The sequence below is a fragment of the Schistocerca nitens genome, chromosome 1, assembly GCF_023898315.1.
Source record: "Schistocerca nitens isolate TAMUIC-IGC-003100 chromosome 1, iqSchNite1.1, whole genome shotgun sequence".
NCBI classification, from domain to species: domain Eukaryota; kingdom Metazoa; phylum Arthropoda; class Insecta; order Orthoptera; family Acrididae; genus Schistocerca; species Schistocerca nitens.
Genome location: NC_064614.1, coordinates 211,442,515 through 211,464,737, shown reverse-complemented (window position 1 = coordinate 211,464,737; position 22,223 = coordinate 211,442,515). Strand labels below are relative to the sequence as shown.

At 42.3% G+C, this 22,223-nt stretch overlaps 1 protein-coding gene across 1 annotated transcript in view; it reads left to right on the top strand.

The window, feature by feature from the left end:
* Window positions 1–22,223, top strand: part of LOC126235131 (guanylate cyclase 32E) — a 954,039-nt gene that overhangs the window by 750,487 nt on the left and 181,329 nt on the right. The window contains exon 13 of the mRNA XM_049943867.1: window positions 10,431–10,535. Coding sequence (XP_049799824.1) covers window positions 10,431–10,535 — 105 coding nt within the window. The remainder of the gene's footprint in view (window positions 1–10,430; window positions 10,536–22,223) is intronic.

Genomic DNA, 22,223 nt, shown 5'->3' with positions numbered 1-22,223 from the left:
CTTCAGTCCGATATCATATTAACGCTTCATAGATGCCTCAGTATGTACCCTATCAACCAACACCTTTTCTTAGTCAGGTTGCACCATAACTATTTTCCCCAGTCTCGTTATTAATTATTCGACTTACCCACGTAATATTCACCATACTTCCATAGCACCATACTTAAAAAGCTTCTATTATGTTCTTACCTTAATTGATGTCCACGTTTCACCGTAAAGGCCTCCACTCCAGACAAATACATAAAGAAAGTATTTCTTAACGATTGAATTTGTAAACTACGTTAACAACAGTTTCTCTTTCAGAAATGTTTTTCCTCCTACTGCGAGTCCGCATTCTATATCCCCTTTATATAGGATGTCTTGTACATACCGTACTGTGCAGTTTGTAGGAATTGCAAATATGTCGTATTAATAATTACGTACTGGACTTAAGATTATTTTGTATAGCAACTTATTTTATCTGTTTTGGGCGGCCGCCATTTTGAAATGACTGCATTCAATTTATGAGTGCTGTAGTGTTTCCCCAAAATTACAAAAATTACTCCAAAAATTAAGTTTTTCCCACTTGTAAAAAATTATTCCCATGTAGAACGTAGTTGTGCACCTAGAAATAAATCTTTCATTGTGCTGTAAAGGTATAGCAACCGAGAAAATTTCCTTACTTTTGTATTTAACCCGATGTTGTGAACTGACAACGGATGGGAAAGCAGTGCGCCAGCCACGTACCTTTCCCTACCTGCATCCAGTGACGCCTATGGGCTGAGGATGAAACGGCGGCCGGTCGGTACCGTGGGCCTTCAAGGTCTTTTCGGACAGTGTTTAGTTTTTATTGTATTCAGTATTCTCTGTTAGATTATTAATCAACTCTAGACCAATAACTGGTGAAGTCAAATTAAGAGGAAGTATTGCCAAAAACCAGTTACAGTTAAAAACATTTTGAAATAGAAGCTATTGGAAACTAACACAAATTTCCATTTTTCAAGATAGGGAAAATTGTTGAAACATTAAAGAATCTCTGTTCATTCGCAAATATCACGTTCTCTGTGGTAGATGACCTTCTTGCGTTTCATGTTACAAGATGGTGCACGACCAACAAAGGATGGCTTAATGATATACACGTTATGTAACTAGTTTTAAAATGTACTGAATTTTACTCACCGTAAAACTCTGTAACTGACGAATTAACAGTATCCTCCAAGTAAGTCTGACAAATAAGAGGCAGTCAAATAAAAACGAGACAGATGGTGAAAAGTACATAGACTATTTACTATTTCGAAAGTAATCACGACAACTATTATACCGTTTATCCAAATGTGAGACAAGACCCTCAATAACTTTACGTAAAATGTGTCTACGGTTACCTACGGAATCATGTTTGTTCCCAGGCACGCAGCTCTTTGTGGGCGGACCAAAATGCTGTCAAGTACGTTACAACCAAGCTGCAGAATTTTCGGTGGGAAGCTCTCACGCATCCTCAATACATTCCCGATATCTCCCCATGCGATTCCAATGTATATCGAGCCCTGAAGAAAAATATTGATGGTCCTCGAATTGCTACAGATGAAGAATTGCACACCTGGGTATGACAACTGCAAACACTTTTCCATGATGGCATTGACCATCTTGTCTCACAATCTGATGAATGTATTAACAGTTACGGTGATTAATTTTGAAATAATAAACAATTTACATAATTTTTCCGTCCTTCTCGTTTTTATTCGAATGCCCCTGATAGTATATAGTATTTAAAAATGTAGAACTCGTAGTATTTGCAAAAGCTGCACAAAACACAGCCACATGTCTCACAATGACAATACAGTAAAAAATGCCTTAAACGGCTAATGGCGGTTTCTAATGTGCTTCCCTTCACATCTTTCTAAAAACAGTCACTATATTCGAACACCGACCAGGAAAATCACATATTCCTAAGTACACCATCCTCCAGGTACGACACTCTCCCCTACTCACAAAGCACTGCTATATACAATATACCAATAAATAGATCACAATACATATGTGTCTTTTGTAATACAGATACTGCTGATGATGGGTGAACACCTGAAATTTGTCTGTCAGAAAAAAACCACTCTAAAAAATCAGCTTTCGTTAAATACATAATTATCAGTATAATCAAACAATGGAAAATCCAGTACAGAATAACGACAGTATAACGAAAATGAGATACTGCTACTCATCATATACAGGGGATATTGAGTCACAAACAGTTACAAGAATACTAAATAAGTGAGCTTTCGACCAAAAGCCCTTCTTCTAATATAGAAAACCCACACACATTCACGCAAGCGCAACTTCACACACATGACCACCATCTCTGGCCATTGAGCCCAGACTGCAAGCAGCTGCACCTTATGAGAGAAGCAGTCTGGGCAGTGGGGGTGAGGAAGAGTTGGGACGGGTTAGGGGTAATATAGTGATTCTCCCATCAGGCGCAGTTGCTTGCAGTCAAGCCTCGGCAGCCAGAGACTGTGGTCGTTTGTGTGCGAGCTGTGCTTGCATGGATGTCTGTCTGTGTGTGTGTGTATATATGTGTGTGTGTGAGAGAGAGAGAGAGAGAAAGAGAGAGGGAGAGAGAGAGAGAGAGAGAGAGAGAGAGAGAGAGAGAGAGAGAGAGGAAGAGTTAATGTTTTCTACGTTAGAAGAAAGCCCTTTCGCCGATAGCTCACAAGTTTAGCAGTCTTTTTGTTGTGCCTGTCCGCAACTCAACATCTCCTCTGTATCTCTTATTTTCATAATACTGTAATTACTAATATCAGATAATTGAAACGCTTTAATTTGGCCATCATAAGCTGTTTTGCAACACAAAAAACTAAACTCATACGTATATGAAGGTAGTATCTGTTCCCGAAAGAACAGATACCACTGATCACCGTGCAGCTTCTCTAGAATAAATGATAATTAAATCGACACTCTAGCTGCAAACAGGCACTGATATACATTATTGGGGACATGTTGAAAATGTGTGATCTGACCGGGACTCAAACGAAGGATCTCCTGCGTACATGGCAGACGCCCTATCCATCTGAGCCACCGAGGGCACAGAGGATAGTGCGCCTGCAGGGACTTTGCACGCTCCCCGTGAGACCCACATTCCCAACATGTCCACACCACTACATTCGCAGTGCGCCTAATAGATGCTTGCCCATCACACTCATTACTCGTGGCAGATTAATCTACCAAGTCCCGTACGAGTTGGGGCATAGTATGTGCGTTCGCACAAGAAAGACAATGGCCGGATAGCCACATTTTAACTGTATATGAAGGTAGTATCTGTTCCCGAAAGAACAGATGACATTGATGACTGTGGAACTTCTCTAGAATGAATGATAATTAAATCGACACCTTAGCTGCAAACATGCGTTGATATACATCATTGGGGACATTTTGAAAATGTGTGCCCCGACCGGGACTCGAACCCAGGATCTCCTGTTTACATGGCAGAAGCTCTGTCCATCTGAGCCACCAAGGGCACAGAGGATAGTGCGCCTGCAGGGAGTTATACCTTGCCCGCTCCCCGTGATACCCACATTCCCAACATGTCCACACCACTACATTCGCAGTGCGCCTAATAGATGCTTGCCCTTCACACTCATTACTCGTGGCAGATTAATCTACCAAGTCCCGTACGAGTTGGGGCATAGCATGTGCGTTTGCACAAGACGGTCAATGGCCGGGAAGCCATATTTTAACTATATATGAAGGTAGTATCTGTTCCCGAAAGAATGTAGTGGTGTGGCCATGGGAATGTGGGTCTCACGGGGAGTGTGCAAGGGATAAATCCCTGCAGGCGCACTGTCCTGTCTGCCCTCGGTGGCTCAGATGGATAGAACGTCTGCCATGTAAGCAGGAGATCCTGGGTTCGAGTCCCAGTCGGGGCACGCATTTTCAACATGTACCCAATGATGTATATCAACGCCTGTGTGCAGCTAGGGTGTCGATTTAATTATCATTGATTTAAAACTCATACATTACTTTTACTGTCTCATTTCTTGTCTAATTTAATTCGACTACCTTTCATTACCCTTGTTGTGCTTTCTTTTTTAGTGTTCATCTTGTAAGCTCTTTTCAAGAGACTATCCATTCTGTTCAACTGTTCTTACAAGTCCTTTGCGACATCTCACAAAATTATGATGTCGTCAGTAAATCTCAATGCGAAATCTGTTCTCAAATTTCTCCTGTAATTCCTTCAAAGCTTACGCAGTGTACAGATTGACTGTCATCGAGGGTAGGCTAAAACCTTGTTGCGCTCCCTTCTCATTCATCGATTCCCTTTCTTGTACCACTTCGACTCATAACACATTTCTGTACAACTTGTAAATAACCTTTCACTCCCTATGTTCCGTCCCTGCTGCCTTCAAATTTCAAAGCATGCAGTCCAGTCAACATTGTTAAAGCTTTCTGTAACTCTACAAATGCTGTAAATGTAACCTTTTTGAGGTCATCACCCCTGAGTACAAACAGATATTACCCAGTACCCCCACCACTAACTTCATCGACATCAGTCCCTAACTAAACTGTAGAATGAAAACTCTGTTTAAACAGTTTTATTTTTAGAATGAAAAATATAGTTTCTGTGGGTGTTTTATTATATCACAAACTAATGATTCTGCTTATTTCTAACAATCTTTTTTATAGAATGGCGAAACACGCAGCAGTGCACCTATAGCTCCTCTTTAGAAATGAAAGCTAACTATCCACCCTGAAGATGGACTCTTCATAGAGAATATGCTTCCTCTGGACCACTCCTCTCCGTAGACACTTTTGCTTCACCCACATTGCACACCACCCTTTAAAAGCAACCGAATTAAAATGCATGCACTATATTTACAGTTTGTAAATTACTTCATTGCTGGACTCCTTATTTCTGAACTGGTAGAAACTGGAAGACGACAGGCTACCAAAGCCTTATGTCTTGCAACCACTACTAATAACAATAACACTGTCAAGGCCCTGTGGAAATTTTGTAACCATTAATTAGTTAGTGTTACGTCGTGCCGTGCCTTCAATTACATAGATTATCTGCTGCCAAATGAGTAATGAATCAATCTGTGGCCCATTGTGGGAACTACCTACAACTCAAGAGACGACACTTTGATAAGATATTAAAGCAGGGCTTCACAACATACGTGCTCGCGGAGCAAGCTGTGAGCAGCAAGGCGCGAGCACGGAGCAGCGCGAGCACGCTACCCCCACTACAGGACCAGAGCGGGGATTGGGGAGAGTCACGTGGGGCACACAACAGCTGCCGCCATTCAATGTAAATCCGCGGCCACCTGCAGGGATATCACTCACGAATTATTACTGCGACAAATGAAACAAATAAAGGAGAATGTACATGTGCCACATAATTTTATTAGCTTAGTGTATGCCTCTACATTCGTATTAATTTGTGAACTGTTACACAATAAAAGTTGTCACTGAAGTCTGGGATTCTCTGTTATCTTGTACTTTTTACCCTTTACAATTGCGTCTATATTCGGAGTAATTGTTCTTGTGCATTGTAGGCGCAGCGTGCAGTTTAAATTTCGATCAGACAATGCGTTTCTCAGGCGCGTCTTGTTACATTTCATTGCAGAGAACAGTTGTTCACAAACATACATGGAACCGAACATTGATATTATTGTAGCCGCCAGTTCGTGCAAATGAGGAAATCTATCCTGAGGGAAGTGTCTGTAAAATTCCAAAATGTTTTTGGCTTGGCTCTGAGCACTATGGGACTCAACATCTTAGGTCATAAGTCCCCTAGAACTTAGAACTACTTAAACCTACCTAACCTAAGGACATCACATACACCCATGCCCGAGGCAGGATTCGAACCTGCGACCGTAGCAGTCCCGCGGTTCCGGACTGCAGCGCCAGAACCGCTAGACCACCGCGGCCGGCAAAATGTTTTTCTTGTTCTGAAATTTGTCTCTGTATTCTCTGTCACACTGCAGGTCAATAATTTCTAGTTGCAGCTCAGGACGAATCTCTTAAATATTCGCTGAATATGGAGAGGAGGACAGATCAGAATCACTGTCTAGTGCTGTCAGATCTTGAAAGCGTTGATCAAATTCTTCCTTAAGGGCAACTAAACTATGTGAATAACGTTCACAGTCTTTGTGAACCTCTTGCGTGGATGATAATTTAGGAAAATGAGCTAGATTTCCTGTTTCCAGCTGACTCACCCAAAGTGTCAATTTCATTTTAAAAGCTCGTATTCGATCTATGAAATGAGTAATTAGCAGATCTTTACCTTGTAGTGAAATGTTCAAAGCACTCAGATGGCTAGTTAAATCTGCTAAGAACGCGACTGGGTGTTGTGTGATGTCCTTAGGTTAGTTAGGTTTAAGTAGTTCTAAGTTCTAGGGGACTGATGACCATAGATGTTAAGTCCCATAGTGCTCAGAGCCATTTCAACCATTTAAGAACGCAAGATCACATTTCCATGAAGGCTCTTTCAGTTCAGGAACACACATGTTATTTATTTCCATGAACATATTTATTTATAGCTGATCGTAGTACTTTAAACGTTACACAGTCGGCGCGAATTCAATAGGCACGCTGTGCGCGCGCATTTCCCCTCCCTCCCTACTCCGCGACCTTGCACCTGCTCGCGAGCACGTGCCTGAGCAGACGCGAGTACTCGTGCTCAAAACCGGTCAGTTGTTAAGCCCTGTATTAAAGCATTTGTGATGAATACGTTCCAATTTTACTGTCATAGATGCATACCACAAAGTAAAATGATTGTGTGTAAAAAGTGGAATGGGTGAGTAGAGGTCTATACATTCGTTTCATAAGCTTTAACCTTAACCAAATTGTGTCACGAGTTAATGCTTGTGTTTGAAAAAAAGATAAGGACTGGTAACTTACAAAGCAGTATCACAGTCTTAAGAAATAGTTACAGCAGCAATTTTGTTTCGTAACCGTAACACAATCGAATTCTTTTGTTTTTACCCTACAGGAAATTTCAATTTACCTCTCAGGGGGGTAATCACCCCCATGTTGGGAACCACAGTTCTAAGGCAACCTCAATGGCATCAACAAGCTATTGAATTACTTCACGAAAGAAATTACATATGTAATGTGAAAAGTGTAGTAGTATGTAAGGACAGTAATAAAATAAAAGTAAAAATGATCCTTTGGCACTCCTGCCTAAAGAGAAGATGAAAAATTATAATCTGACACATTTTTAATTAAACCTATCAGTTTGCGCTACGTAACAGACAATCCGCAGATATCAAAATACAATTGAAAAACGTTAATTAGACATAATTAGTTTTGTTTTCTGTTTATTGTATCCAATTATATTCCTTTCCTCTGCTGACTGTGCGTCGTCTGTTATTTGACCGAAATCGGTAGCTTCAATAAAAATAGTTGCCTATAACTATTGAGACACATCATAATTTTTCAAACAAAAATTTATAAATTTAAAATATGGGATCTTAAAATGCGGGATAGGTAGCTATTTTCTGTTCATGTTTCTTATCTTTGTCGATCAACCTACTGGCAAAGGGAGTGCAAGCTTTTTTTATATAAATACTTTCACTACATATGTACCGCCTACACTTGCAATAGAACCTATACGAAAGTCTGAAGGTGGAAAGTTGCTCTGAAAGAAATATTCGACACTTTCTGACCGAGACAGAAAATTAAAAGGAGAAACAGTCACTCAAACTTTCACGGCAGGCGAAATGCAATGATGAAAGAAAACGCATATTTTTCAGCCTTTTTAAGGCAGGCGCAATGGATCGATGAAAGGAAAGGACTGATTATTCAGCATTTTGGACAAATTAGTTGCAAAAACGTTTCGGAGATTCAATTGCACAAAATTAATTTCACGCCGTTGAAAGCAGCTAACTGTTTTGAATTCTAATGAGCGAGGATGAATCACATTAATTTAAAGCTACTGTACCTTCCGTGTCAGAGGGTGGTACCCCAAGGTAGGAGAGGAATCGTGAGCAGCATTTGTTTTCTCATCTTCAGTCACGAAAAACGGGGTAAACGACGGACGTAGGCGTGGCTTTAAGCACGTAATTCAACAGGGACGTAATGGAAACTGTACACACCATAAATCCGATTCTCCACGAGACGCACTGAAGTTCCATAATGTAGTTACATCCATCTCCCTCTCCGGACGTTTATGTTCTGTTCAAGTTATGAACGCAACATTCATGTTTTACTACTAAGCTCTTCATTTAGCAAAAAAATGGCTCTGAGCACTATGGGACTCAACTGCTGAGGTCATTAGTCCCCTAGAACTTAGAACTAGTTAAACCGAACTAACCTAAGGACATCACAAACATCCATGCCCGAGGCAGGATTCGAACCTGCGACCGTAGCGGTCTTGCGGTTCCAGACTGCAGCGCCTTTAACCGCACGGCCACTTCGGCCGGCTTTCATTTAGCAGTTTCTCGTTCGCAGTTTTATACCTTACAGTCACACCATTACATGTGAAACGACTTTTCAAACAAGCGAAATACTTCAGAAAATTATCTCGGTGGTAACAGTTTACCACACTTTGTGTAACTGGATGACGTAGTGGAAAAGTACAGTTTCGACTCTGAGCTCATTCCCCAACATATGTCTGGAGTAAGTACCGGTGTAACAAAATAGTGAGTTGTATTTCAGGCATGCATTTGACAACAGTTACATATCCGAAACTGTACACCAATATAAGTAAAGTAAAGAGAAGCTACAATCCATCCAAAGACAATCAGTGTGGTAAAATTCTGTAATTCATATAATTTGTAGCGGCTCTCTACGCATTTAAAACTACACTACTGGCCATTAAAATTGCTACACCACGAAGATGACGTGCTACAGACGCGAAATTTAACCGACAGGAAGAAGATGCTGTGATATGCAAATGATTAGCTTTTCAGAGCATTCACACAAGGTTGGCGCCGGTGAAGACACCTGCAACATGCTGACATGAGGAAAGTTTCCAACCGATTTCTCATACACAAACAGCAGTTGACCAGCGTTCCCTGGAGAAACGTTGTAGTGATGCCTCGTGTAAGGAGGAGAAATGCGTACAATCACGTTTCCGACTTTAATAAAGGTCGGATTGTAGCCTATCGTGATTGCGGTTTATCGTATTGCGATTTTGTTGCTCGCGTTGGTCGAGATCCAATGATTTTTGGTAGAATATGGAATCGGTGAGTTCAGGAGGGTAATACGGAACGCCGTGCTGGATCCCGACGGTATCGTAGCACTAGCAGTCGAGGTGACAGGAATCTTATCCGCATGGCTGTACCGGATCGTGCAGTCGCGTCTCGATCCCTGAGTCAACAGATGGGGACGTTTGCAAGACAACAACCACCTGCACGAACAGTTCGACGACGTTTACAGCAGCATAGACTATCAGCTCGGAGACCTTGGTTGCGGTTACTCTAGACGCTGCATCACAGACAGAAGCGCCTGCGATTGTGTACTCAACGACAAACCTGGGTGCACGAATGGCAAAACGTCATTTTTTCGGATGAATCTAGGTTCTGTTTACAGCATCATGATGGTCGCATCCGTGTTTGGCGACATCGCGGTGAACGCACATTGGAAGCGTGTATTCGTCATCGCCTTACTGGCGTATCACCCGGCGTGATGGTATTGGGTGCCTTTGGTTACACGTCTCGGTCACCTCTTGTTCGCATTGACGGCACTTTGAACAGTGGACGTTACATTTCAGATTTGTTACGACCCTTGGCACTACCCTTCATTCGATCCCTGCAAAACCCTACATTTCAGCAGGATAATGCACGACCGCATGTTGCAGGTCCTGTACGAGCCTTTCTGGATTCAGAAAATGTTAGAGTGCTGCCCTGGCCTGCACATTCTCCAGGTCTCTCACCATCTGAAAACGTCTGATCAATGGTGGCCGAGCAACTGCGTCGTCACAATACGCCAGTCACTACTCTTGATGAACTGTGGTATCGTGTTGAAGCTGCATGGGCAGCTGTACCTGTACACGCCATCCAAGCTCTCTTTGGATCAATGCCCAGGCGTATCAAAGTCGTTATTACGGCCAGAGGTTGTTGTTCTGGGTACTGATTTCTCAGGATCTATCCACCCAAATTGCGCGAAATATAATCACATGTCAGTTCTAGAAAAATATATTTGTCCAATGGATGCCCTTCTATCATCTGCATTTCTTCTTGGTGTAGCAATTTTAACGGCCAGTAGTGTAAAATAACTTCACCAAATGCTTTTCGCAAAGATGAAAATATTAATAACTGGTTATTGTTTTAGTAAATACCACATAACTGAACTTGGCTGTCAGACTGTATGTGTTTATAAGTATTTCTCCGGCTGTTTCCAATACTTATATTTGCATGTAAGTTTAGCTTCTGTAAAGTGTTCATTGTATTGAGTCTCTAGGGTGTACTGAAAAGATGTGACAGTGATGGACTTGTATTGCCGTTCTCTGTTGACAGATGAGGGACCTGAGACACGACAACCTGAACGCTTTCATCGGGGCGTGCACCGACCCGCCAAACATCTGCATCGTCACCGAGTACTGTGCAAGAGGAAGTCTCAAGGTCAGCAGTGACACCACAAATCTATTAGGACAATACTTTACCAGTATATAACAGTATAGAGTATCACTTATAAGGTGTGCAAAGTAGACAGCGTTTATGTAATCTGACCCTGAATGTAAGAGAATGCTGATAGATTACCTCGTCAGTCCATCAATCTCTTCTCCTGCCAGTGAAAAGTTCCTGTAATTTTAATTACTTCCATTCTTTCGTCTCACATATGGCTACCTGCCGCTGTTAGTAACTTTTTGTCTTCGTGCAAAAAATGTACCATTGCGTAAAAGTACACTCATTGTGATATGAGACCAGAACATGTTTAAAGGTAACACCAACAGTGCAAAAGAGACGAAATAAATTACGAAATTGTCCATCATAACACAAATTTTAGAAAGGAACACCACTTATAATTGTTTATATTTCTAATAACCATAATGTAATTATGAATATTAATGTTTTATTCATTAATAAGATGATTTTTTTTACATATCACCTTGGAAGCTACTACAGGGTGTATTTCACAATATTTATTCGTTGTTAAGATCCGCAGATTAATGATCAATTTGTTCCATCTTTCAAAAATAGCTTTCTGTACAGCCCCAAACGCCAGCACCAGATTACACTACTTAACTATTTAAAGAGAAACAAAAATGAAGAGAGAGTGATCTAGAGAGAGAGAAAATAAGAAAATAAGACTGAAAAACGCAGGAAGTGTATAACTACAGATGTCGTACATAATGAAAAGAAGGTAAAAAAAAAAGTAAAGATGCTACTGACATTGCTGGAACCTACAAATTTCTGTTACATGTTTCTCCTCCTGTAACTGAAGCTGGAATATTCTGGTCCCATGACAAAGACACTGTACCTTACAAAAGGCGAGAACCGATCAAAACTTATCAAAGAAGACGGAAATACTCGTGTGATATAATTAAATGAAAGCACAATGACGTGAAGTCGTATAGGTAATCTTCAACTACTTACGAAGGTTTTTTCTTTAAAAAAATGACACTTTGTCAACAGAGTATAAGTAACTAATTATCATCTTTTATTTTCTTGCAACAAAAATCACAAAAACCTGTTTTGACCAGCCAGTGTCCATCATGTCAACTGTCTTTGTTCTGCAGTTAGAAGTAAATACTGAGTATCTCGCATAGGATGAACAGCAAAACAGCCAGCTCTGACATGCCCCAACTGACCTACGGGCTAGAGGATTACACCACTTGCAAAAATTCTCTCTATTTCCTTTTCTTTAGCCGCAAATTCTTTCTATAACTTCTCTTACGGAGATAAGGAGAAAGCTCCGATGTGTATTGTGTTAAATCTGAGGACTCTTAAATAAGTTACCAAGAACTCTGCATGATGTTTCTTCTAGAGTACATTGTTTGGCCTCCGGATAAACATTAAACTGAATCCAGGATCAAAAATTATAGCTATTAAACAAAGAAACTTACATACTGAAGTTAGGAAGCAATTCAATTTCTCCTGAAACTCTCGTGTAACTCACTACGTCTAGTATCGCAATGATAACATTGTGCAACAACATGCGCTCACGCCCGTGCGTCTGTGTGTGTGTGTTTGTGTTTGTGTGAGTGTGTTGTGTGTTTTGCTTGCCATTATCTGTTGAAGGGTATGGTAGAGAATACGGAAAACAACTTATTTGGGCGAAAAATTACAAAGTTATCGTCCTGCTGATTTTCCTGAACAACGAAATACTTCGCTAGCTGTGCACAAACGAAGTAGAATGCTTTGCGTACTCACCGTCATTGAGTACTCACACTGCTAGTTAAGACCGTACGTACAGATTAACCGAAGAATTGTACGACTTGCCAGTTTATGATAAACACAGTGTGATCAGAAGTAATTGCCAAAGTGTCAGTCATAATAAGATGCTGAGTAGGTGCGTAGACGAGTATCATGATGCATAAGTAACCATCAGATTTATGAAGCTTACAAATTTGCCAGACGCTACTAACATCCTAGGTAGTATAGTAACAACAGATTTAATTGCACATTTTCCATTTTAGACAACTCAGGACAAATGTTATCGGTCAATGTATTGCTTACAGGTACCTAGTGGACCGAAATTTAGAAAATTTTAAACCATAATTTCAGATATTGTGACGGTAAAGACTCCATGCTATTTCTGAAAAAAAATGTTAAAGTGATCTGACCTTTCTCAGACATTATTCTTAGCCAAGTAACTCTCGCACTACACGAAAATAATTTGTGACGTAGCAGTTCAAATCTCTTGTAAACAGTTTATATCCAGAATTTCAAAGCAATAACACGTCATACCGCAGTCGTTCATCCGGCTATTCATCTGGAACACTTCAGTGAAGCGTTAAATAATTAGAGAGGGCTGCCAGTCCTTTGAGATAGCGAATGATCCTAATATTAGAACCAATTTTCAGACGAGGTGATTTAGATGCTACATAATTTACTTGAGCCACTACCAGAATTACATTTCTTTTGATCACGAAGGTCAGAACCATTTGGTAGCGTCCTAAGACAGTAGGCTTCACACAAAATATTTTTACTATCGTGTTACTAATAAATCAGACAACGCATTAACAGCGTGCTCTGTAGCTGCCTCCTAAGATATGTCAGGTTGTTAAACGAAACATACCAATTTCCTCTTGGACGTCTTTCCTACTGTGCTGTGTTATGTATAACGAGGCATTTCTCTGAAGGGGTCGGCTACGTTCACACCTCATCAGAGACTTGGTTCTAACAAGCGTTCATATAAAGAAAAGAAACTAACACCAAGTGCTATCCAACTTTTTATACGATGTTTACCCTCTTATAAATAGCACTTTCTTCAGCTTCATTCATTCACCTGCTCGCGTGATGAATTACTCATTCCATTATGGAAGAGGAGGGAGAGAAACAGTTAATGTACACCACTGGGAGCAGAAATAACCTATTCCTCATACGCCCAACATGCGCCAGAACTTAAAAAACATGTCTTTTGGCAACAATAAACAGTTTCCGGACTCCTCAAATAATGTATTATGTATGCGTATAGTTACTAGTGAAAATAATCTTAGCACATTTTAATTAATCAGTCACAGTGTATGAAGTGATTCCTCATTTTACAGAAACAGCTTGACAGGGGACTTGGCTCTTATTTATTAGTGTTACAGAATACAACGCCGCGATACAAAAATATACACATCAAAAAAGTTTTGCATCGCCCCGGTTCGCAGAACTCCTGAAGATAGACGTTGAAATGAAATGGCGTGTGACGAGGGCCTCCCGTCAGGTAGACCGTTCGCCTGGTGCAAGTCTTTCGATTTGACGACACTTCGGCGACGTGCGCGTCGATAGGGATGGAATGATGATGATTAGGACAACACAACACCCAGTCCCTGAGTGGAGAAAATCTCCGACCCAGCTGGGAATCGAACCCGGGCCCGTGGGACTGACAGTCTGTCGCGCTGACCACTCAGCTACCGGGGGCGGACAAGACAGACGTTAAAGGTGGGTATTGTATCACAGACACAGTCGCTTTGACTGATCAGAGGTGACACTGAACCCGCCCAAAGATGTAAACAACCTTGCATGGGCAGTGCCCATTCCACGGAGGGGGTCTGACAGCCGATCAGTTGCAGCCATTCCATCAGGAAGGAGATACACGTCTCTCGTTGTCTGTAATTCAACCATGCGTAGACGCTCAATACCGCGGTTCGATCGCGCCCGCATTGTTAATTTGTTCCAGGAAGGGCTCTCAACGAGGGAAGTGTCCAGGCATCTCGGAGTGAGCCTAAGCGATGTTGTTCCGGCATGGAGGAGGTACAGAGAGACAGGAACTGTCGATGATATGCCTCGCTCAGGCCGCCCAAGAGCTACTACTGCAGTGGATGATCGCTACCTACAGATTATGGCTCGGAGGAACCCTGACAGGAACGCCACCATGTTGAATAATGCTTTACGTGCAGCCACAGGACGTCGTGTTACGACTCAAACTGTGCGCAGTAGACTGCATGATGCACAACTTCACTCCCGTCGTCGATGGCGAGGTCCATCTTTGCAACCACGATACCATTCAGCGCGGTACGGATGGGCCCAACAACATGCCGAATGGACAGCTTCCATTGATGAGTGTCGCATATGCCTTCAACCACACTATCGTCGGAGACGTGTTTGGAGGCAACTCGGTCAGGTTGAATGCCTTAGACACACTGTCCAGCGAGTGCAGTAAGGTGGAGGCTCCCTGCTGTTTTGGGGTGCCATTATTTGGGGCCCACGTACGCCGCTGGTGGTCTTGGAAGGCTCCGTAACGGCTGTACGATACGTGAATGGCATTCTCCGACCGATAGTGGAACCATATCGGCATCATATTTGCTAGTCATTCGTCTTCATGAACGACAATTCGCGCTCCCATCGTGCACATCTTGTGAATGAGTTCCTTCAGCATAACATCGCTCGACTAGAGTGGCCAACACGTTCTCCAGACATGAACCCTATCGAACATGCCTGGGATAGATTGGAAAGGGCTGTTTATGGGCGATGTGACCCACCAACCACTCTGAGGGATCTACGCTGAATCGCCGTTGAGGAGTGGGACAGTCTGGACCAACAGTGCGTTGATGAAATTATGGATGGTATGCCACAACGAATATGGGCATGCATCAATGCAAGAGGACGTGCTACTGGGTATTAGAGATACCGGCGTGTACAGCAATCTGGACCACTACCTCTGAAGTTCTCGCTGTATGGTGGTACAACATGCAATGTATGGTTTTCATGAGCAATGAATGGGGTGGAAATGATGCTTACGTTGATATTTATTCCAATTTTCTGTACAGGTCCCGGAACTCTCGGAACGGAGTTGATGCAAAACGTTTTTGATGTGTGCATTATCTTCTAATAGCGCATTAGTTCGGATACTAAATTAATTAGTGACCGTAAATATGGACGTACTCCAACGTGTTAATCGGTAATCCTTTATTGTGAGTATTTCAAAAGAACCATTCTCTTATTTCATCACTTTGACTTTGTCGTATCTAGAACCTTTTTTAAGAGACACTTATATCCAAGAGATAAACTGATGATTTCAGAGAGTACTATACAGTTATACTGTTCGAAAATATCCATTCTAATTTTCTCAAACTACGAACATTTCCTGACAAAACAAACTGTGTGATGGACCGGATTTAGAACCTGCAACCTCGCTTTCTGCAGGCAGCGCTGATAGGAACAGAGCTGACGGGCACTGCTCTCCACCTGCCATCTACATTTATATCTATTTGTATATCTACATACATCCTCTGCAAGCCATGTTACGGTGCGTGGCGGAGGGTACCCTTCCCACTACTAGTCATTTTCTTTCTTGTTACACTCGCAAATAGAGTGAGGTATAAAGGGCTGTCTATATGCCTACATACGAGCCGTAGTTCCACATACATTATCTTCGTTGTCTTTACACGAAATGTGCGTTTTCGGCAATAGAATCGTCCCATAATTCACTGAAAGTGCCGGTTCTCTAAATGTTCTCTATAATGTTCCTCGAAAGGAACGTCTCCTTCACTCCACATTACTTACATAATTTAGATTTTGCTACATTTAGAGAAAGTTGCCATTCATCAAGTCGTCTAGAAAGTTTGTCTAAGTCATTTTGTATCCTCCTACAGTCACTCAACCATGACACCTTCCTGTACACCACAGCATTATCAGCAAACAGCAGCAGACAGGTGCTCACCCTGCCCGTCCGATTATTTATGAATACACATAACAAACGCAGTCCTATCAAACTTCCTGGGGCACTCCAGACGATACCTTCGTCTCTGATGAACACACGCGGACGAAGACAACGTGTTGGGACCTGTTACTTAAGAAGCCTTCAAGTCACTCACATAACTGGGAACGTATTCCGTTGCTCGTATCTTCATTAACAGTCTGCAGTGGCGCACGGTGCCAAATGCTTTTCAGAAAGCTAAGAATATGGAATCTATATATGGAATCTACCTGTTGCCCTTCATCCATGGTTCGCAGGATATCTTGTGAGAAACGGCCAGGCTGAGTTTCGTACGAGCGATGCGCTCTAAAATCGTACTGATTTATGGACAGAAGCTCCTCCGTCTCAAGAAAATTTATTATATTTGAGCTTAGAATATGCTCAAGAATTCTGCAGCAAACCGATGGTAAGATTGTTAGTCTGTAATTTTTAACGTTCTTGTACGCGCGCAGGGATACTTTCACAGCTGCAATTCCGGCAATACCTCTTTCCTACTTTATAGACTTCATAGAAGCTCCGGTAGAAAAGCAGCTGTGAAGGCGTGTCATACTTAGTGCCGGAGAACCTCAGTTGTTTTAATCGCTGCCCTTGAGAGGCAAGGTTCAGCATTCGGTATGGAGTCCATCAGATAGTCCAATTTGCCAGAAAGTTCCAAAATAGCGCACACTCCGCTGTAGAGTAAACGGTGCAATCTTCTAAGCTGCCCGACTTCCTTTGGAGCGCAATCTCTCCAAATTTCAATAGCAGACACAAAAGAGTTACATGTTTCCACCTGTTACAGTCCTTCAGAGTAGTCACCAGGGCTGTGTAGAACCCGTTGCCAGCGATGTGGAAGACGTAGTATACCGTTAGCAGAGTCTGTTCTGTTGATGGTGCGAATGGAGCGGTGTGCTGCCTGTCGAATCTCTGCAACAGTTCAGAAGCAAATGCAACGAAGTGGTTCCTTCATCTTCGGAATCAAATCAAAGTCACAGTGACTGAATTCCTGGGAGTATGGTGGATGGTACAGTACTTTTCAGTCCCATCGACCGAACAAAGCAGCCACACCTTGCGCTGTAATCGCCAGCGGATTGTCGTGTAAAAGACGGGTGGGTTGCGCAGCAAGCGTCGCCGCTTCTTTCGCAAAGGAGGTCGCAGGTGATACTCCAAAAACGAACAGCAATACTGTGCAATGACGGTCTGCCGTGGAGGAACGTAATGCGTTAGGATAACACCATCACAATCGTACACGAGAATCACCATATCTTTCACCATACTGGGGCTCTGACGCACTTTCGACTTTCGCGGCGACCCATAATGACGCCATTCGTTGGATTGGCGCTTCAGTTTTGGCTTCGTGGCATTCGATTGAGAACTGTTCCAGAGATTCGACAGGCGGCAGACCCCTCCATTCGCACCATAAATAGGACAGGCTCTGCTAACGGTATACTACGCCTTCCACATCGATGGCAACGGGTTCTACACAACGCCGGTGACTACTTTGAAGGACAGTACCAGGTGCAAACATGTAACTCTTTTGTATCGGTTGTGATTAAATAGTAGCGACTATTTAAGTTCCAACCCTCGTATATACACTACTGGCCATCAAAATTGCTACACCAAGAAGAAATGCAGATGATAAACGGGTATCCACTGGACAAATATATTATACTAGAACTGACATGTGATTACATTTTCACGCAATTTGGGTGCATAGATCCTGAGAAATCAGTATCCAGAACAACCACTTCTGGCCGTAGTAACGGCCTTGATATGCCTGGGCATTGAGTCAAAAAGAGCTTGGATGGCGTGTACAGGTACAGCTGTCCATGCAGCTTCAACACGATACCACAGTTCATCAAGAGAAGTGACTGGAGTATTGTGACGATCCAGTTGCTCGGCCACCATTGACCAGACATTTTCTGTATCCAGAAAGGCCCGTACAGGACCTGGAACATGCGGTCGTGCATTATCCTGCTGAAATGTAGGGTTTTGCAGGGATCGAATGAAGGGTAGAGCCACGTGTCTTAACACATCTGAAATGTAACGTCCACTGTTCAAAGTGCCGTCAATGCGAACAAGAGGTGACCGAGACGTGTAACAAATGGCACCCCATACCATCACGCCGGGTGATAAGCTAATATAGCGATGAGGAATATACGCTTCCAATGTGCGATAACTGCGATGTCGCCAAACACGGATGCGACCATCATGATGGTGTAAACAGAACCTGGATTCTTCCGAAAAAATGACGTTTTGCCATTCGTGCACCCAGGTTCGTCGTTGAGTAAACCATCGCAGGTGCTCCTGTCTGTGATGCAACGTCAAGGGTAACCGCAGCCATGGTCTCCGAGCTGATAGTCCACGCTGCTGCAAACGTCTTCGAACTATTCATGTAGATGGTTGTTGTCTTGCAAACGTCCCCATCTGCTGACTCAGGAATCGAGACGTGACTGCACGATCCGTTACAGCCATGCATATAAGATGCCTGTCATCTCGACTGCTAGTGATACGAGGCAGTTGGGATCCAGCACGCTGTTCTGTATTACCCTCCTGAACCCACCGACTCCATATTCTGCTAACAGTCATTGGATCTCGACCAACGCGAGCAGCAATGTCGCGATACGATAAACTACTATCGCGATAATCTGCAATCCGACCTTTATCAAAGTCAGAAACGTGATGGTACGCGTTTCTCCTCCTTACACGGGACATCACAACAACGTTTCACCAGGCAACGCCGGTCAACTGCTGTTTGTATATGAGAAATCGGTTGGAAACTTTCCTCATGTCACCACGTTGTAGGTGTCGCCACCGGCGCCAACTTTGTGTGAATGCTCTGAAAAGGTAATCATTTGCATATCACAGCATCTTCTTCCTGTCGGTTAAATTTTGCGTCTGTAGCACGTCATCTTCGTGGTGTAGCAATTTTAATGGTCAACCCTTTCCAGAAGGAATTAGTAGGAAATATATATACTCTAATAATTCTGTTTGATTTATTATATTTGGTAAGGGTCATAAGTATAGGACCCTTTAAAATATAATAGAAAATATATATATATATATTCTATTAATTCTGTTTGGTAAGGTCCTATACCGATGAACAGTGCTCAAAAATGGGACGAATAGGTGTTCTGAAAGCCTCTTCTTTGGTGGGTGAATCGTATTCCCTTAATTTCTGACCATGAATGCAGTATTTTAGTTCTGAATAATCGGTATTTTTAGGTATTTGTTTGATCTCGGTTATGACAGGGTTTTTCATTTTTACTAGTAACAGGTTAAAAAACCGGTATATCAGTTCACCATAACAACAGTGCTAAAATTTTTGTTTTATAAACAAAACTTTTTAAAAAAAACTAGTAATGATGATTCGTAGAATTTCCATTCCACTGAAATACTTAGTTATTGTAGAACCCTGGAAAAGCTATCGGCATGGGAGGAGGCGCAAGAAACTTGCGACATCGCGTAAGGAGAGAATGTCTGCAATGTTCCTTGGAAGAAAAGTTAAATTTGAATTGTATACCCAGCGATCATTTTCTAAAGAAAGAAAAAGGAAAGGAAATGAGGATACATTCACACTACGTATAATGCAACGACAGAGAATGCTGCAAAAGTTTTGCTGGGAAGTCCTTACACATCCTCCATACAGTCCCGATCCCTCCCCTTGTGATTACCTACATTTGAAGCCCTGCAGATAGACGTTCTTGGGCCTCGATTTGCTTCGAACGGAGAGGCACACCCCCGGATACAATCATGACTCCGTAGGCAATGGACAAGGTTTTTCCATGAAGGCACTGGACAAATTGTCTCACATTGGGAAAAATGTATGACGATTACTTCTGAAATAATAAACAGTTTACTAACTTGTTTCCGTATGTTTAGTTTTCGTCTGATCGCAACTTATACAGTACTTTACTCTTGGTATAAGTAGCAAGATGACTGCCTTTCCTGTTTTAAAGAGCAAGATGGCTGCCTTCACCAAGACTGTATATAACCTACAGGTTAAAACAGCTGCAGTGGAAGACCAACCAATTAGTGGACCTCACGTCGCTGACGGTACTTCACTCGTGGGTTCGGTGTTCAGACTTACATTTTCGCTTTTATCATCCAGCGACAATGCCGAATTTCCTGACTTTTTCCTCGCGCAAGAATTATTAGCAAGTTTTAGCTTTTAAGGTGCAGCAAAACAAGAACAGTTTGTTCTTTTACTGCTGAGCTTACCTTAACATCTAAGCTAACTTGCAACGCCAGGCAGGACACAATATACAATCATTCATACAACCAACAACAATAGAACAGTAAGTGAAGAACCAAGTATATCGGCTCACTCACATACCACGAAAGTAGACTTAGTGAGTGGCTGCCAGAGATTCAATTGTCGAGAACGGTTGGCTGCTGCATCGAAACATTCTAAACAATTAAATGTATCGTCTTTTCCACCACAGACTATACTAGAATCGTTCATATTGCGACTACCAACATGAAAAAAATTAAATAAATCCGATTTACGTCCTGAAATAAAGTATTGACAAACTTTTAAATTCTCCACCTTCTTTAATAACTTACTTTTCGGACAGAAAAGTTTAGGGGTACCCCCCCCCCCCCCCAACGTTCACAAGAGAGAGAGAGAGAGAGCACTCCCGTAATTTTATTGACACGCTATAGACTTTGGACATTAACTGAACCTTTCCTTCACTTTACGTCTATGGTCACAAACTTCTTTTGTCATTAGACTACCGGTTTCGGTCTATAATGACCATCTCCAGATACGTTTGATAGTTTATAAAAATTTGTGGCCATTGACGTAAAGTAAAGGAAATTTATTCCATATTCGGGCCACTCTTCAATTCGCGACTATGTCGCAGCTTGCGAAACTGAATCTTTAGTTTTGTGCTTACTTCGAGGTGTAAAATTGATACCATCGAAAACTGATGATGCCGAAATGTCATCAGTTTGTGAACTTTCGCTCTCACAGTCGCCGCGCCGTTCATTTCATCATCTTTGCTGGAGACAATGACACCGATTTCCGCCACAGCCTCAATCCCTGTCTCGATCGTTGTCTCCTACTCTCTTTCATGTTCATTAGAACTTTACCATCTTTGTTCGAAGTTTACGTTTATTGCTGAAAGCAACAGCGATAAAAAACCAAAAGCCTGTTGTTTTGAGCGGTGTTAAGTCAGATGAAAAAAATCAGTGTAAACGAAAACCTGTTGTTTCAGTGATAACCGCATTTCGTTTGTATTCGACAGCAGCTGAACCTCACAGATTTCAGGGAATAACATTCTTTCGATATTTTTTTGTCGACTATAGACGCCTTCCGGAGCGAAACACACAGAGATTTTCAAATAACTTCCGGGAATTCAGCCAGGTAACACTTTCAGCGACCGCCGATATTTCGGCGGGAGAACACCCCGCCATTTTCAAGGCAAACTGCAACGGACAGGCGGCGTGCATGCAAATTTAATACCTCGGTTCTGCGACAGAAGCAGGAAAGATAACACACACACTGAACACTAGTGCCACCAAAGATGACCAAAGTCAGAGCTATCGATAGTGAGACTATGAATTCACAGGTGAGGCAGCATTGACTCTGTTCCTCTGTTTTTTGACAAGGGAGAGAGCCGGATTCCAAACAGAGTTTAAACAGAAACCTCCATCCCTGTTAACGAGGTTGCTCGCTAGTTTAATCTCAACTGCCTCCTTAATGACACTGTCCCAATAGCTGGACGTGCATGCCAATATCTCGGTGTTATTATATAACATGGGGTGACCAGTATCCAAGCAATGTTCGGCAATAGCAGATCTATTTGGCTGCTGTAATCGTGTGTGCCGTTTATGCTCAGTACATCTGTCCTCCACGGTCCTGATAGTTTGACCAATATATGCCATACCGCAGCTACAGGGAATACGATACACACCTGCCTTACGCAATCCAAGATCATCCTTAACGGAACTCAAAAGTGCTCTAATTTTAGATG